Below are 19,212 nucleotides of genomic sequence, written 5' to 3' on the forward strand. Positions count from 1 at the left end.
ATATATGTGTATTTTTTTATCGCAAATAGAACGTTTAAGTCGTTTACCTGCATTAACCGCAAAAACAAAAGTGGCTATTGTATTTTTATTCTAATGCATAGCACCAGGTTTTAGATCTGAGGCTACTCCGACTTTCCAGTTGAAGCAGGAGTTAAGAAGTATGTCTGATTCAACAAAATTACGCTTAGTATCCTTGCAATACACACTTTTGAATGTGCTTGGAGAATTTGGAATTACCGCTATTATAAAGCCATGTATTTAAAATAATCTCGCCTAGATCTAGCCTATTCCATATATTTAGCGTGGAGCATACGAATTGGGACAGACTTTGGCGGGCTGTTTATCGTAGCGGGCATGCGTCCATCCGCCATTCTTGGTGCCAAAAGAAAGCCAGTTCGTTTTTGGGGATAACAAGACTCAGTGAACACACGGTCTTAGAAACAACTGAAAAGGGAGGAGAATTAAGAAAATAAATGAGAGGGTCGCTATATTAAATCTATGTAATAATCACATTTATCGTCTACAAAAAAAAACCTAATGAAAATGTTCGATTTTAATGAAACAATAGGGATCACATTGCGTTCATGAAGGAAGAAATAAATCATCAACATGAAGGAATCAAGATTTTAAACATTGATCGGTCTATTAGGAGATCGCAAACTAAATTGAACCTGCACTTACTTATCTTAGAAAATTTAATTTTCCAACGTAAATCAAAAGTTTTTGTTAACAATGGCGCTATAATCAACCAGCAGCGATCCTGTTTGGTTTTTGCCGGGATCGTTCGTTATATCCATCCATATTTATATTTTTGATTATGCGCGCGTTCTTTAAACCCCTGCCCACGTTGAGCAGCATTCATCCAATTCAAAATGGCGACGCCCATTGACAGACTCGGCTGACTGCTTTGAGCTACTGTTACTGCCGCTAGCTCTGTTATCTATAGTCTTTCGGCTCTGTTACCGTGTGTTGATTAGCGTAGTATTTTAGTAATATAGGAAAAAGTCCATAGTAGTCATCTTTTGTCGCAGTATTTTCTGAGTGCACTAAAGCGATAACTGCGGGCTCGAAGGCTGGCTGAAAGCAGCAGGAAGGAAGGCGGTATGATGATGGTGGCTTCCGGGTGGAGTCCAAAAGCCGCTCGCTTCATGGGGCACTGTTAGTAACTGTGGTTGATTCTCTCCCCCCCCCCCTCGACAGTGAATTTTGTCGTTCTGAATTTCTTGTCCCTGTTAAATTTTGCGGGCGAAAAAATCGTTTACGAGGATTTCAAGCGGTCCCTTTTCATGTCTTCTATGCTCTGGCCAGTGCGTGAGTGCGTGTTCGAAATGAGTTACATTCTCGATGTAATAGCTATACCATTGTGATGTTAAAAGGAACGAAAACTACACTTTTCAATACGTCCCTGCCAAATAAGGGATTTTCTTCCTGCTTTATACGGCTTGTACGGCCCAGTCGTCAGTAAAAACGGGATTAAGATAGAGAAAAACGTAGACATTGGACCATGGGATTCTAGTACGTCAGCGACGGGAACCGGCAGGAAGATACCATAATATTGGTTATTTTTCTATGCACCTTATGGTACAAAACAATTTCGATTAAACGTCAAAATGGTTACCCTTTGTGGCTAGTAGAATTTAAAGTGGTGTGGGATGGCGGAAGTATAAAAGCTCCGGAAAACGTGTGGCGGATTTGTGATCCTTTTTCATAGATCTCTTTATACGTGTAATACTTTACACGCACATTAGAAAAGATTACGCTTGGACCCCTTAATGTTAGGATCGCCCGGAATATTTCAGTCTATCCGAAGGACAAAATAAGGCAGTAACGGGTAGTAGATTCTGCCAGTCTGCTGGAAAGCTGCTTTTACCGGTAAATATGCAAAGGCTGTGCTTTTACATTTGGTTTGTATGAAATTATTGTGCATGTCTTAAGGCAGTTGTGCAAAGGCTGATTTATGATTCAATCAAGTGCATATGATAAACAGCACTTATTCTACCAGGTATGCAACAAACATATTTTACCGTAATTGTTAACTTCATTTTTATAAGCTATAGTAAGCATCTTGTGTGTTTTCTCCTATCAAGTCTGAAACTTATAATAACCACATAAAGAACATCATAAAGACACTGGCTCTAAGGTGTCGGTGATTAGTTCATATAAAACTTTTTTTTGTCACATTAAAGGTATATTTTTTGTCTTTAGTCGGAGTGAATGTGGTGTGCGTATACGACTCCGATCCATTGATCCATTAAGAGATGTTATTTCCTTTTTAGATAGGTTAGGTTCTTCAATCTTCAACAACACTGAAGTCACATAATAACAAACAACAAAGATTACTTTTTTGGCCGTTCAGGCCCACGTAGAACTTTATTGCTCCAAGTATCCTCAGATTATAATTTTCAGATATTCATTAGCATTACCATATTGAGTGTGGCGTCCTCACTCCAACGAAGTTCAAGCTAAGACCTAATAGATTCAGTTGGTTATAATTATTATTACTGTGTTCTATTGAGAACAGCCTTTCGATCGGGCAGCTACTGCCCATTTTTTAAACATGTGGATGGATGTGTTTGATTCAGTAACCACAGAGACAAATTGGGATTCAAAATGTTACAACAAGAGGTATGGCTTGTTTAGATTCTAGGAACTGCTGCTCTGATGAAGCCTATTGTTGACACCCAGTAAATACGAACACGGGTGAATCGTATAACCGATGTATTACAATAATAAAAGCTCTTATTCGTATACTAAATTAGACCATAATAGGAGAATGGGAGCTACTTAAACATCTGTTAACAAAACTAATTTGCCGAAAGTTATTGAGTCTAAGTATGCGAACAAAACTCTTAATAGAGTTACCTGATTTTGGGTTTTTTTTTATCTTCGGTATCTTTATCCCGAATGGGCATTAAAGTTGGCCATGAATATTGCATAAGATGTAAGTATCATCATATATAAATCAAGTACGCTGAAAATGTTCGATATAAGATTGCTTTGGCTGTGCCGTGCTTTCAGCAATGACCGATCCCGCATCGATATTGTCTGCTTTAGAGGCGCTTCTTGAAGAATTCTTCTCACCGTCCTGTTCCAATGAAAGAAAGGTTTGTTGATTAATCTATGTATACATTGGCGAATAAAATTTGCAATTAATGCTGTTGCTAACAGTCGATAGCTAATAAATAGCTAATAAAGAATCATTTGTCACGTTTTATTTACACGCCCTGTTTGCAGCGCATCATTGAGGAGCAGTTAAATAACTTCTCGCGACAAAGCAATGCTTGTCAGCTCTGCGTGGCATTCCTTCATCAGACGCACAATGGATACGTACTGATGTTTTGCGTCAATCTCGTCGAAGGTATGTCTTCTTCTTAAAATTATTCGTTTTTTTATTACAGATTATTTGTTTACATCAAAATTATGTACCTAAAGCCTGGCGAGAGCATGTCCCATTTAATACGTTTTGCTTTTGTTACCACGTAGAGTTCTTTATTCCCCATATAACTTTTTTTCTAATTGGGTTTTAAAATAAAAGCTATTTGCTAACATCGGTAAAACGGATGTGCTTGATAAGCAACTTAGCGTTGAGAAATAATCGTATCAAGTGATGCTTATTTATGTACACGACTAACTAGATAATAAGACAGGCGTTTGTGCGTAACGAATCTAAAACGTGTCGCACGAACCCTGAACTATCGACTATTTTAAGAAGCAAAACTTAATCTAAGTGTACCAAAACAGGAAAATTCTAGAAAGCCAAGTGTTTGGCCTCTATAGTAATAGCAATATACAGCAACACGCTTAAATAACAAAGGAGCTTCCTGTAAATTAAGATAGAATTCAAAAAATGAAAATACGAGAAATGCAATAAAGCGATTGATACATTGAAAGCATCGAACATAATCGGTTAGTTGAAAAATTCTATGCTTACATATACATTTTTTTAATGTTTCTTAATATATAAAGTTGCATTTTGCTGAATTATTTTGAAAATGGTTTCTATATCCATGGATATAACACGATACTAGACTTTTCTTTCATGTATAGATCTGCGGGCGCGCGAATAAAGCCGAAACATTCAGTAGTATCGAAATCTTTTTCTGCTTCCTTTTCTGTTTATATAGTCATATTATAGCGATTACGGTATTACTGATCAAAATAAACAGTCATGATTAAAGTTTTGCATAAACTTTAAACCGAATCTACCATTCAACTTCTAAGTCCGTTAAAATAATTGTTTTTTGCCTACGTAACGCCGTGATATTCAGAATGTGATAGCTTTTTTTGTAGTCACGATAGCAGTACCTATTTTTTTCCATTTTGTAGGTGTAGTTCAGCGTTCATGGCTACGTATGATGTCTGACGAGAAGTCGCAGGTGCGTAAGAATGTCTCCGAACTTCTCGTTCGATCTATTACTGGAACTTCATCATCGCTGGCGGTAGGAGCGGTCAGTGGGGGACCTACAACTGGCGGACTTCCAGCGTTGCCAGTTTTCGTTCGAAACAAACTTTGCAAGCTGATGGTGGACATTGGTCGCTTTGACTGGCCACACTTCTATCCAGACTTCTTTAACTACATTTTCCAGGTAAATTGATGAAGGACGTGAAAATTCCATTAATGTGAATGTAGTGGAAATTGTGACATTGAATGAAAAATATATCGAGCGATTAGTGCCGAAAAATCGCGAAGTATTATTTTCGTAGCACAGGTAAAAGGAGTAAATAATAGGTAATAACAAGAGATTCAGGTACACAAATGAGCTCTAAAAGAGCGACAAACGTAGAAAGAGACAAGACAGATTAAATATCGAATAAATATAGGAGGATAAAACAAAAATAATAAGAACAAAAAGTAGAAAATATTTAGAAACTAGAAATAGACTTATATAACACAAGTTTCGAGTCGACTTATATAATTGATTAATATTTGAAACCTGCGTCTTACTATGGTGTCCTAACGTAGCGTAAGCGTCTCCGTGTTAGCAGCTTGATAAGACTTTTGCTCATAGGCAGATATACCATCGTATCTGCTCTTAAGATGGGATGCTGGAATCAAACGTGTTTCAGCATAATCCGTGCCTTTCGCTACGTAGCTGAAAAGCGACCATAGTAAGTAAATGCAAAAAACTCCATACCTGGCTATATTCTCTCGTGAAAATTTCAGATGATTCAAAGCCCACCAACGCGTCTGATTGGCATTATCATGCTTCGAACCGCGTCGGAAGAATTCGCATCACCAAAGGTAAATGGACATCCATTTACATTGCTAACAAAGCCCAACATGAAATGTATTGTAACTCGCTTCTACAGGCAGCTTCACTGCTATTTGCAGTTGTTATTAATTGAAAAAGTGTGAGCAGTTTTGAATAATTCTAACGCACGCTCGTCTACGTACATTTATAATTGTATGTCAAGATGACTATTTTTATGACTGGGTTCTATTTATCGTTAAGCGGATACAATTATAAACCTACTATCAATATCAATATATAGAAGGCTATATAGTGCGCTATGGTCAATGTTCTAGTACCAAAATTCTTACGGACTTCGTTCGCATTTATAGGATGATCTCTGTGCTTCACGGAAAAAAGAATTGCGACATTTGCTCAACAATATTGTACCTCAGATGCTCACTGCAGTAACAGGCGAGTGTGACTATGAATTTTCTACAGGCTCCGATATTTTAAATTTGCTGCCCAAAGCACGGTCGGTTCTTGGTCCGATTATATAATACCTAAACTAGTTATAGATATAGGCGTGTTTTTGTACATTTTCATTAGCGATAATAACATTATGAACAAATTTTTCTCATGCATGATTGGTAGGGGTGCTAGATGGAATTTTGGTGTCTTGTCAGCGAACGTCGTCAACACCGCCTTCGTCCCCATTGCACCATTCCCAGCAGCAAACCCAACAGCAAGTTAGTATATTGAGACTTCATTGTCTAGCCTCACTGATATCTGGGCGTGGAAGAATAGGTATCTGTCTGCATTGTCATTAGATTCGACTGCTAGGTCCCACGCGAAAGTATATGTACGCGGATGTATATTGTATCATCAAAATGTATATAGAAAAAGACGTATCTTTTTCTTCTGATTTTTAATAACGTTTATGTTTGTATTATAGAACGGCATCTCAGGAATACGAGATTCTGTCGAAGGTTTTCAGTTTTCGACTGGAAGACTGTTAAATCCACATCAACCACTAGATCCTGAGTCGCGGGAAATAGCGCTCGCCTGTCTTGCCACGCTCGAACACCTAACGAGGTTAACATGACTACTTTAAATCTTGTTTTTCCGGGTTGAAAGTAATTTTTCATTTTCGTAGTCCAGGCATAATGAAAAAAAGATACTTACACCAATTGTTTCGTCTTTGCAAATCCCGCGAACCGCGTTTCGTCTAAATTGTTGGAAATGGTGCGCGTTTCAGTTGGGTATCAGTCGGCAGCAACTTCGGGCCGTCGATGCTCCGCACGCTGTTTGCATTCATTGCGCTCGGCTGTGGGGACCGTGGCGACCTCAATGCAGAAGTAAGTACTTCGAATGACAATACACTGTGGTTTTAGAGGAAAGTTAATTTTTGTTGTTGTTGTTGGTTTGTGTGAAAAATAGAAACATGAAGTTTAGCTTTACGTGTACATTTTAAAAATTTCTGTTCATTCACTAAATGCTGTGCTTCTTAGTACATACCCCTGCTTAGCTGTATTCTTTTTGGCACTATTTTACGGAATGGGTGAACATTTACTATAACAAATGTGACTTTTTTTCTCCCCTCCACGTAGGTGGCTATAGCGGCGATTGGAGTAGTAAACGAACTTACCTATAAAAAGTGTTTCACGCAAAAAGATACGCAAGCCTGTCTTGCTATCGTTTTCCAGGTAACTCATATTGTTCGAACCTTTCGAACATGTCTGTTTATAATTTATAACTTCAAGTAAGCAAATAGAAATTCGCTTAACGTTTTCTAGACGCTAGCAGTTAAATATAATTTTGTCGGTGCTAACCCATTAACGGCCACAGCCTATTATGCTTAGTCAAAGTGGTAATAATGCGCTAGATGTGTCTGCTTGCAGGACACATTGGAAACGCTACAATTGGTGACATCGGGAAATGTCGACTGTTCATCAACTTCGCTACGACTCCAAAGTCTCAATGAGTGCCTTGTGGGAAAACTAGCCGAGTTAATTCATATCCTTCTTGATAACCATTTAGCGAGGTTTCCTGATGAGCAACCTTGCGAGGACGCTATTCAGCACTTTCTTCAATTGGCACAGGTACAGAGCACATTTAGTTCTAGAATATTCCGCTACTGCTTTAATATAATTTTATGATACTTTATATGGAGTGGTTTCTCAATTGACTAGTTACACAGTGGCTACCATATTTCTAGAGTTTCCGTAGCTTTTCATCTAAATATAGATATTTGTGGTAGGTCATAGAATTGAGGTAGAATTTTATCTTAGTGCCTATAATATGAACGTATTTGCAGGTGTTCACTTTTGGAATCGGATCGCCGGTGAGGTACCAAAGCTCCTTGGATACATGGCTTTCGTTTCTTGAACTGGTAGAAAGCTCAAGAAAAGCCACGAAATTCAAACATCTTTTGGCAAAAATATTACATGAGGTATGTGTACTGTAATACCCTCGAGTTTTAGTGTTGCGTACATGTCATATATTTGTGCGAGCACTGCTGTACGGTAAACTTGGTATTTGTTGTAAATATTAAAGAACATTGGTTTAATCGGGTACCAAGAGATAGTTTAGAAGAAAAGTGTCCAACATATGTGTCCAAGAAGTCTAATTGTAAGTACCTATTTTCTAATCTTGTTCAACTATTGCTGACTTTGTGGATTTTACAGACGTTGGATAAATTGATGTCAGAACGCCACCGAGCCCTTCTAGAAATCCCTTGGGGACCATCAAGTTCGAATAAGGAAGATTCAGAGTGGGAAGCATATCTTTCAAAAAGTCTACAAATTGTGACCAAGGTAAATAGGATCTTCGAATATAATTGGTGATGGTTGCATTCTCACAACAAGACAATGTTACTCTCGCATATTGCTGATGCGTAGCTCCGACACAATCAGAATTCCTGCACAATCAGAAATCCTACACTTTTCGCTGAAATTTTCTAATAGGTAAGGCAAGACTTGAAAACAATAGTTGTATGTAGTTATTTAGACGTAACCTGCTTAACTAGAAGTCTAATTTCTGTGTTTCTCAGATCTCCGACATTGAATTGGAGGAGACGTGCGGGCAGATTTTACCTGTTTGGGAACGAGCAGTGGTGTCTTTCGAAGCGGGGAATTGTTCTCCAGCCTCGTTACGTGATTTGGCCAGTTTTAGTAGAACGGTTGGTTGCCTTTCGGCAGCTTTGGGTGCTCCTGCCCTCAAGGACACGAATCATGTAGCGCAGGTTAGCTTACATTGAACCCGTAGCTATGAGCTGAGTGCCTTGCTTGTCTCATTTTGAGGGCTGTTCTCGCATCGTTATTTGCATTTACTCGTAGTTTATTATCAATAAGTGCCATGTAACTTAATGCAAAAAAAATTATTTCAGTGTCGTCCTGTAGCTTCTACTGCAGTGTAGTGTCACCTGCCAGTTTACGTATTTAAGTTTTCAAAATAACTTCTAAATGTTTATAGGTGAGAATTATTGAAAAAAAATTGAGTTTCTTTTTCTTGTAGAGTTTTCTTCTAAGCGAAACCAGCTAACAAAAAATAATTCAAATTGTGTCTTTGCCCAGGTAAGGGCATACGATGCAAGCGTCATTCGCTCGGTATTCGGAGTATAAAAAATATTTTTGCTAGGATCATATATATGATCTTAGTAATTTTTTTATACCCAAAAAATATCGCATAAATCGTGGTGATTATTATTGGATGTGTTTAGTACATGCACCATACCACTTACAATTCGTTGTTTTTGAACGGCTTCTTGACATGGTTGTCCTGCAATTTTGTTTTGTCAAATAATGATAGAAACACTATTATGTTTTACTATGTGCTAACTAAAGCAGATCTTGAAAATGGATCAAGCGGTAAAAATTTAGTTTCTGATATACGAATAACACGTTCCGAGCCGGGTAGAGTCAATGTATAGCTACTTTGAGATCTTGCTTTTAGTGTTGTGACGCCAATATTGCGAATTAATAAATGCACTCAATAATGGTAATAATAACCATGATCATCACCACAGTCATTTGCCTTCAGTCAATGACGAAAAAAAACCATAGGATAAGTTGCCTTGCAAAGGCTGGATAGAAACTGTCTAATAGAAGGGAGATCTTTAAAGTTTAATAGGCGAATCATGAGTAGAGCGAGAATACACATTGGGGTAGGAAAAAACTCTGAGCAACGTTAAGTCTCATACTAAACCAAAACAATGTGGTTGGTTTTTCGGCCTATATTCTCAAAGTATCTTATAGCTTTCGGTTCTGGGCTCTTTTGAACGCTACTACAGAAGGCGCATTTGGTCTTGGAGCTTCAGTATGTTGGCCTCTGGCATTGTGGGCATACGGCAACATTTTGCCTTTCCTAGAAGACCGTTCTTCTTTCGAAACTAGGTTTTTAAAGATCTGATGTCCCCCGTTGTAGCTATCACCGTCTAGCTATAACTTCACCCATTACTAGGTCCATGTGGTGATGTTTATAAATACGGGAGAAATGAAAAATTAATTAGGCAGACGCAGTAATGGTGACAAATAGTGATAATCGAGCGCACTGTATTCAGCAAATATATTGTGAGCTGCTTTAGGACTACGAAATCGAGATGAGATCATTTTAGCAAAGTTGTGAATTTTCTATCTAGTCGCATATAGGGTAGTGAATGGAAAGCATAAAATAAGTAAAGGCAGCACTAAATGAGTGCTGCCTAAGCTACTGACAGGGTAATATCTAAGAATTATTTAAGAAATTCTAGGTATGTATAAACGGGCGGTAATAGTTCTCGAACGCATAATGAAAGGTTAGCTAGCATTGTGGCGCGTAACTACAACCTGAGGTTCTTAGATACCGCTGCCGTCTGATTGAAAATGTACAATAGTTAAGCCAACTGAAGAATGTTGGATCACATGGAGGAATTGATGGGGTGCTTCTGGAGTAGGAAAAAGACTGTTTCATTCTCTATTGTAACTTAAAGTAACAGAAGAGAGCCAACGAAATACATAGGATTGTAGAGAATAAACAAGATATGATATTACAATAAGTAATGAACAACAAATTAGAAACAGTAAAAAGGGAAAGTTTCAAACGGTGGTGAGCTAAGACCATAGTCTGATTATTATCTAATAGCGTTTCATCCTATTGTGAGCATTGTAATATCGTTGCTGTTAACTCAACCGCACGAACTAGTGACCTGGTACTTAAATGAAGACATCACGTTATTATTATTACGTATGTTGAGTTGCCACAGTCACTGGGCCCAGGTACTGCTTATTTGTATCAAATTAGGAAAGTTCGAATAGAAACGCAGCACTGTCAAGTAAACTTGAAAGAAAGTAAACCTTTTTAAAAATGTGTCCCCATGAACTTGCGATTCGATATCGAGAGGTGAGCAGCCAATAATAAACTAAGCAGCGATTTGAACGTTAAGCTAATTAAAACTAGAAACTTAAACTTGCGGAAAACATACATTTGTGGTCAATCTCCTATCTACGAACAAGCAGTTAATCAAACACTGTAGAAACTGAGCATGTGGTCAATGTAAGCGCCTCTGACGAGACTGGCGTAATATTTGAAGACAGTGGCTCATATACAGTAGAATGACTTGATAAAATTGGTAGGGTGCGTTCAAATTGTTTTATGTCAATTTTTTTTTATCTGCAGGCGCGTTTATGATTTGTTAACTTCAAGATCTATTAGCTTGTTGAAGCACTTTATAACATCCTAGACTAAATTGCATAGAATCATGGTAACATACAGAAATAACTATTAGACGGAGTAACAGGCTTCATTATGAAGGAAAAACGTATCGGCGAAGGTCGCAAGTAAAACCAAGATAGTTTAGCGGTTAAAAACAGGTTGTAGCGGAAGATCATGAGTGGACTGATGAAAGCCTTGCACCACAAAAAAAATTGCTAATTAACGAAATATGAATATATGACTTTGGTTTCAGTCTCTTGTGGCGGGTATTCATTTCACTCGATCATAGGAATGCAAAGAATTGTTGTTAATTAAATTAGCCACCAACGTTCTTCCGTAAGCTCGAATCGTTCGCGCGTGTCGATTAACATAATTTATCTTTGTTTCTTTCGACTATACAATTACACAGTTTCCATCTATGAACATTCACATCTGTAACAACCATTAATATTTTAGGTTTCTGTAAAATTAGTGGACGATTTCATACGTGTAATTCGTCGGGCCGAAGCAATTTTGGCGCATCACCAACACCAGACGACTCGGGAAGAGCACCGGGTCCTTGTAGAAGCACTTGTTCAAGTAAGATATACCATTTGCTGAAGTATTTTAGGGTATTACACAAGTGTTTTTTAAATAAAATCTTAAATCATTGTGCCAGTATATTTTTTCTAACAATGAATTTTTATAACATGAACAGGTAGAATGCGAGTGCTTAGCGAGCATCCAGTCATTTATTTATCTGCTCAGTGGAACTCCACTACAGCATCAAGGGACGTTGCCCCATGCCGCACCCGGTACCCGAGAAAGGACAGCCACGAGCATTGCTGAATTAGCACTTGAGGTGCGTTTTCTTATAATATGTTACGGCAGGTTTTGCAAACGGTCTACAATAACCCACATAGTCTCTTTTTCAAAATAGCATGACTCATATTCTAGAAATTACAGGATGGTGTGGGAGACAAAACCGGGATCAAACTCTGTTGAAAGGCCGGTTTTGTCCATGTTACTAACGTACCAGTTTGTCTTCGTTTCCTTTTTCAATAATACTGTAGTTATTAAAGAAAACTTATATAATGTTTTCTTTAATAGTTAACAATAAAGGAAGTGTACGTTATATGCCAAACGTACACTTCGAGCGACATGCGTATGCCTAGCTTTGTCCGATTTATGAATCGTTCAGCTAAGTAGCTTGATACATAATTTTCTTGGTGGAACCGTTTTTTGATTGAAAGCGTAGATTCATAACGTGTCTATACTTCGTTGTTTCAGGTATTAGTAAACTGCCGTGTTTACGGTGGTCTAGCGTCGGGCGCTGCAGCTGCCGGAGTTCTAGTTAGTTTGACGGCAGCGTTTCGGTTTTCTCGACTAGTACAAGATCTCATTCCCAATATTGTTCCCGTCCTCTCGAGCTCGTTAGTATGGGCGTTGCCAACAACGCTGCCGGAGGCCAACAACTCTTTTGAACTGCTCGTACCTACAAGGTAGGCTGCCCATTAAAGCCACTACCTATCGTTATTTGAAGTAGACATTGCTTATTCTGAGCAATCTGTGTATGTTGAAGTTGCATATTGTAACTTTCGTCGACATCGCAATGCAGTTTGCTACGCCTTTTAGTCTAATGCTTCTAAAGTGCGTCGTACTATTCTCACCGTGAGCATGCCTTTGATGATTTGTTCAGTTGCGCATTTGCGTGCATTACCTATTGTCTTCTATTTAAGTGTTTCCTTATATCTATTTTTCAGGTGTGCGTTAGCCATTCAAAACATCTGCCTGCTGTCGTGGTCCGATTCAAACCTTCCGGCGGGCACCGTCGAGCAGCGGTGGGAACTCCGGGGAGGCCACTACGAGTCACTGCTATCTGCACTGTTGCCTTCCATTTATCAGCATTCTCCAAACGATTCGAGTAGTCAAAGTATCACGGCAACGAATAACAATTTGAATAGTAATAATTTGAATAACAATAACAACCACATGCAGCAACAGGGACAGCCTATGCAAGAGCATCTTAGCGAAAGCGGCACCATCAGTCACGGGGCCATTACCGCTCGGAAGTTAAAAGTAGCCGCGGCGTTACTCGAGGGGATCGCTGCAGCAGGCGGAACCGTGCGCACAAAGGCTTTACAAGCGACGGGCTGGAATCTTCTGTCGGAAACTTCTGCTGCCTTAATAGCTGACGGGCGTCAAGAACCGATCATTGCAGAAGCTGTGATCACCTTCTATAAAGCATGCGCCGAGGTTTGTATGATAATATATTGCGCTTTTTAGCTAATCGTCTTAAAAATGTCGAAACATTTTTGTAAGAAAAAATCTAGATCATTCGGCGCTGAACGTCATGCGTTTTGAATGAACTTGGACAATTGATAGGCGCATTTTCAACAGAATGTTGAGTATAATGGTTCTAGGATTCGAAACATCGGTTTACTGCTGGGCTTTCCAAGCATATTACTTTTGTACTAATAATGGTACGAAACATTAGTACATCGGACTATCATTCATCTGAAAATTAAACTCATCATTTTGACATTTGCTCCTTCGAAAAGTATTGTTGAGATACTTAGTTTATTTACTGCCAAACGTTTAGCTAGTAACCGTATTGACAAACCTATTGTTTTCGATAGGTAATGCCCCTTCAAAAACTGGACCACGTCCTTGATAGGTTGCTGGAATCCACAGCATCTTCGCCGGCATTGGTCTACGATACAACCGACCTGAAGCTTGAGCCATATCTCGAGGTAATTTTAGTGTCTTCTTTGGTTGATCGGTCTTTTTATTCGAATATATGATCTACAAAAAGCGGGATCATCCCATTCTCGCCTTTGGTGCACTTCATAAAGCCAACATTTTGTCTGGCTCACAGTTTATAGACTCGATATCGTTCAGATGTTTCTTGTTATGCCAAAGTTTTCAAAAATCAGTTTTTTCCAATGAATACCTCTAATACTTGGTGAACGTCATTGTGTCAAAAAATAACGAAAAACAATTTTTGTTGTTTCGGCACTCTAGGCTGTTTTGGATCTCCTTAAAGTCGTTCTTGGGAGTCCGTCAAAAGGAAATTTTTTCTTGGGCCGCATTCTTGACTTAGCTTTGAGATTATGGCCCAAAGCAAGCGCTAGCCAGAGTAGCAACCTTCGACCAGCCCTTATACAGGTGATTGAACTTTTTTTCGTTAAATAATATCATCTCTTCTATCCTGTCACCTTACATACAGACCATATAGTCTTAGCTTTCGATTCTTCCCCATATACGCAAAATGGTTTACTAGCCGGATAACGTTGAATCCAGTTAACTAAAGTTATAAGGTAAAGGATGTGTTGCAATCTATAGAATAATCTCCGTTTTTCTCAACGTAAGTGGTGGACAATTATACGTGCTTCTTTCCTGCTCTAATTACCTATTCGCAGCTTTTTCATGAGGTGGTTTGCCAACATTGGCGATATTTTTTTCCTGCAAACGTGGCTTCCTTGCTATCTGCATCGGGAAGCCCTGCCCTTGATTCCGAGGTCGAACATCGTGGAGAGCTCATTGCTATCATGAATGCATACGGGTGTTGTCTACTTCAACATAGCGACTTGGAAACATTCGGATTGGTAGGTACTTTCATTCTATACAAGCACTGATATTCGATAATTAGCGATGCGAGGTTAATTTTGAACGTACTTGCGAGTTTAAGCCTATAGATTTCAATTTGGTTGAATTTTGTATGAAGTTTTATTTTATTTTACTGGCGTATTATTTAATGAGACCGCTTATGGGTACTTAGCAAATGGTACCCGCAAATGGACTAACTGGTTCACTGTATTACCTTCGCAATATCTGTGTTTAGGTTTTGAGTAGTCTGGGTGAACTTCAGAGGAAGTGGAAGCTCTTCCAACGGCCAATCTTCCGAGTTGCTGCAGGCGAAAATGAGTGCGGACTACTAGGGCAATTTATTGGAGTACTCCTGAGGTGTCTTTTACAAAGGAGCCACGATCTTCTTCGAGAGGAAATGCTTCACCTCGTTTTCGCAATGGCTAGCACTATGCCCTTCGATGTTTTTCACCAGGTAAATTAACTTGAGGCATTCGTCAGCTAAAAACTTTTAAACTGAGTCATACTGAACTTTTATTTGTTACTATGCGTTGCACTGCATGAATACGCCATGGCGATCCATTCACTTTCAGCTACGGTTACAGGCAAATGAGCTTTGACGCGGGCACTGCTGCGAAAAGGTCTTCCTTTCGATTGTATTAGGTTCATTTAGGTTGCGCATATCTTTCATGCAAACTGAACGATGCGATAGTAGTATATGTTTGATGTAAACTCAATGGAAATATCTTTCATTTTAGGGTTACCTTCCCCAGTTCCTGATGCAGATCGAAAGCCTTGACAACTATCAACGGGAGCAGCTTGTGCGAGGATTTCACCTACAAAGTGTAGGCGTTTACCATCTCTGTCTATTAATTGGCATGAATATTTTATGATCATTTGATCGATACGAGTGACGCCACACTTATCTGATCTGTTGGAAATCAGCTATAGATCGTTACTGCAAAAATATACAGAGCAAAATTCGTATGAAGTCGGCGTACAATATAGCTAGTACATACGATGCTTAGAGAGGTGGACTTCAGCTTGTCATAACGTAATATAACCAGACAGCTTGAACTGACCGGCCAGCTCTATCGATTAGTGATTCGTCTCGCAGATTGCGGAGATAGCGGAACAAAATCGGGGGCTTTGGGTGTAAGTTCTGAAGTTTATTTTCCATCAACGCTAATTTATAAGGTAATGTGGTGTATTTTTCCGTTTCAGGACCTTCCATCATTTGTCGAAAACCTAAACAGCTTCCTTACGGATATCCGGTACTATGTTGTGTCCACCCAAACTCTGCCAGCTGCTTCCGTGGTGTTTTAAGAAAATACGCCATGCAATTTTGCATGAATCGGTTCTGCCCTAGTCCCAAACAACGTTATATGGCAGTTAAACAATACCCGGCGAGTAATTATGGAGGATTGGTATTCAACGCTGAAGTTATTACACGTTCGTAACGTTGGCGTCAGGTACACATAGTCTGTTTTGGATTAGAAGAAAGAAGGCCAAGAACTAACGAATATGTAAATTTCCGAACCAGAGTACATGATATAGCATCAAAATCTAGACCGCACCGATGTGAGCAGGAATAAGACATCCTTGTGCATTTTTACGTCTATCAACGTAAGTTGATATAGCGGATTTCGTAATCATATCGTCGAAATAGTTAACACCAGTTTGATTCTGGTAATAGTTATTCATGTACATGAAGTTCTAGTCTTATTGGTAGTGCGTCTATTGATTATGAATACTGTAATAAGTATGCTATTTTATTAGTTTAACTGGTTTAATATTTATAATTACTAGATGTGACTAGGTGGTGTTAATAGAGAATGTGTATGCGTGCACGGATGTTGTATGTTTTGTGGCATTCTCACTAGCACGTGACTGCCAAATATGAGAGGATCATGGATGGGTACTTGAAAACATGGACCGCTCGTGAGGAAACCGGAACTATTGCAGTAGAGTCTGTATATATTATTAACGCTGTGTAAAAAAAGGGACAAAAAGAGACAACGAGGGATTTTATTCAGAATCATTTCCAGTTCTTATTAGTACATTTATAATCCGCAAATGAAAGTAAAGACTCTGTGCAGAATACATGATGATTATATAGCGACGATACACAATAGGAGCTGCAATGATTACTTAGATTACTCATCTGATAACTACAATGATAATGTAATATTAACGGAAGCTTAAATGCGATAGATACTTAATACGCTATAGACAGTATATATTCATAGGGTATACAAATGTATCTATCGGACTAGACCTTGCGCTTTAGGAAATCAGCAGTAGTGGAAGTTGGTATTCGTGGCCACTGGATGACGGTGTACAGGTTCATGGACAAAGGCATTATTAGTCAGTCAAATGATAAAATGCTTTTACCGCCGTAACACTGGTACAGCTGTTATTAACAGCTCTCTTATTCTCTGCAATGTTATGTGCTTAAGCTTAACATTGCAAACTTGGACGGACATACAATATGTTTGTTAGAAATAAAAAACACTAACTACAACGTAAAAGCACCGCTCTGATTTTCACGATGAAGACAGGGCTGGCCATTTGTAAACGTTATTACGAAGTAAGATAAAATGCATCGATATTTGATTCAAATTTGAAATAAGCAAAATTTGATTCACTTGTAAAATTTAGTCTGCGCGTAGATTATGTACGTCTGTTTATGGCTATGTAAGCCTACATTATGGTGAAAACTGGAGTACAAAGGCAAACCGGTAACTTTAATTGTCCATTGTGCTTTGAGCTGAGCTTAAGTTATGAGTGACTATATAAAAGACAATGGAAATTTAGGCTGATTTTCATGCTGGTTAATTTATTAAATTTTACATACAGCAAGCTTTACAATTACATTGCTTAAGAAATCTTAATAAAAACAACATTGAAGCGTTGCAGAATTTAATACGGAATTAATACCAAATTTGAAGTTTATTCATAGTGGCAATGCTATTAATGGTAGTAACATAAATCTTTCCATTATAATTTATCTAGCGCAAAGGCACTGTTGTTGTTGTTTGTTGTCATAAAAGGTACGTGAAAAGGCAGATTGGTAGGAAACATAAATTCAGCTCTACCGCTTAGCTTCCCATTTCGATAAAACAAAATAGGAGAAGATCACAGAAAAATATTCAGTCAGTGACGTGCAGATGTTAGCATAAGTGAGATGTTTGTTATATGATTCAGGCTATAATTGAGGCTAAATAATAAAATTAAAAAAAAGAGATTGCTTTAAACAGGAATCAGATCAGAAGCGGGTCCAGGACTCATGCTCCGTCCGCACACAAATAAGCAAAACGTTAAAGCCTATTCGATCGCAGGGTTCAGATAAAAACCTTCACGACACGGTGAAATTCTAAATCGATTAAAATGATGAACGGCGTGGTAGCTGGAAACGTTCCCAAGGGATTGGTCGTATATTTTTAACGATGTCAAATGCCCAAAGATTAAGATCTAATATTTCATCTCTTACGATGAACTTGGCTATGGGTTTTTTTTACATGCGCCGATATCATTATTATACAATAGACGTATTTGTGCAACCGAGAAGACCTACTACCGGAAGAGAACACGAGGCGTTGAATCGATTTGTGTCCGGTGATCTTAGCGTTATTCGCACGAGTTATGATAACGCAATCGTGGTAAACATAGATTTTCTACTTTACCGTCGTATGGTATTGCGGGTTAACGTAGCATCTTAAAGAAACGCGTCACTTGTATGAATGACTGATCATATGTTAGCTACTTACGAATCGATTTTCCGCCCCAGTTTTTACGTATTAAAATCGCATATCAGAAAATGCAACAAGATTATCTTTTTTTGATAACACAAGCACTGCAGAATAGATATTTCATCAGTGGTTAACAATCTATCATAAACAGCTCATTACGCAGGTCAGGTACGAACGGGAGTAAAGACGTATGATATTCAGCATGAATATATGTTGATAACAGGGTTAGGTTGTTGGTTCAGTTTATATTTGTGGCCAGTATAAAGTTACGCGGTAAGTAGTACATAACAATAGATCAATTATTGTTCACTGTGGCCATACAAAATTATCTGTAAAGAGACACAATTGCAGACGATTCCTGAAATCGACATGTGTACAGGTTATAAAAGCATTCGTGAAAACATGCCTGTTATTTTTCTGTTACGTTATGTATAGAAACAGTAACGGAGAACTGTGGCTCAATTAGTAATGCCAATATGATAGTAACTGGGTTTGATTTCTGATGCGAAGCAAATAAATAAATGTTGTCATTTTTGTGATTAACGGTGTTAATTGTGTTTTTGTCAGCCTTCTGAATGTAATTAAAATTAGCTAATGTGGTGCAGCAGTGTTTTTCATCATAAGATTTTTCAGAGTTATTTTCGGCAAAAAAATAATGCTTTGTATGGCCTTTTAATTTACTTGGTGTGTTGACTGCAGGGTACAGTATAACAAATTTAATAATTTAATGAAATGAACTCCCATGAACCTGAGGCCAGCTGATATTTTATCTGTCAATCGCACCAATCGTATATTAAACAGTATTTACGAGACTTAAGCCAGTAAATTTAAAGGGCTCTCCCTCGTTGTTACGATTGAAGGAAACCGTTTCAGACCTTCAGTAGAGAAATTATGTTCGTCAGTCCCTTCGTTTACGCCTTTCGGCTTATATTGTCACCCAAGAAAAGGCTGTTCTGTATATAGAGTCAAAACCTCTATAGTTGGGCGACTCAAGCTTTCACAGAAGACTTTGTTAGTCTTCCTTGATTCTC

General features: G+C 38.4%; 1 protein-coding gene and 1 long non-coding RNA gene across 2 annotated transcripts in view; one reads left to right on the plus strand and one right to left on the minus strand.

Annotated features, from left to right (window-relative positions):
* Positions 1 to 173, minus strand: part of LOC147755310 (uncharacterized) — a 1,564-nt gene extending 1,391 nt beyond the window's left edge. Inside the window, exon 1 of the long non-coding RNA XR_015328089.1 lies at positions 48 to 173. This is a non-coding gene — a long non-coding RNA (uncharacterized LOC147755310). The remainder of the gene's footprint in view (positions 1 to 47) is intronic.
* A 1,810-nt stretch (positions 174 to 1,983) lies between these two features.
* On the plus strand, positions 1,984 to 18,729 carry ebo (exportin ellipsoid body open). Its single transcript, XM_022807972.2, has 24 exons — positions 1,984 to 2,002; positions 3,019 to 3,104; positions 3,235 to 3,358; positions 4,327 to 4,586; positions 5,165 to 5,242; positions 5,564 to 5,645; positions 5,826 to 5,920; positions 6,127 to 6,266; positions 6,430 to 6,529; positions 6,782 to 6,877; positions 7,073 to 7,273; positions 7,489 to 7,623; positions 7,859 to 7,987; positions 8,224 to 8,415; positions 11,319 to 11,441; positions 11,560 to 11,703; positions 12,132 to 12,343; positions 12,605 to 13,097; positions 13,481 to 13,594; positions 13,866 to 14,009; positions 14,264 to 14,449; positions 14,686 to 14,904; positions 15,188 to 15,274; positions 15,654 to 18,729. The coding sequence occupies exons 2-24, from the start codon at positions 3,021 to 3,023 to the stop codon at positions 15,753 to 15,755; spliced, it is 3,540 nt and encodes a 1,179-aa protein (XP_022663707.1). The 5' UTR covers positions 1,984 to 2,002; positions 3,019 to 3,020; the 3' UTR covers positions 15,756 to 18,729.
* The last annotated feature ends 483 nt before the right edge of the window (positions 18,730 to 19,212 follow it).

Source organism: Varroa destructor, unplaced genomic scaffold (assembly GCF_002443255.2).
Source record: "Varroa destructor unplaced genomic scaffold, Vdes_3.0 BEIS01000005.1, whole genome shotgun sequence".
Classification (NCBI taxonomy): Eukaryota; Metazoa; Arthropoda; class Arachnida; order Mesostigmata; family Varroidae; genus Varroa; species Varroa destructor.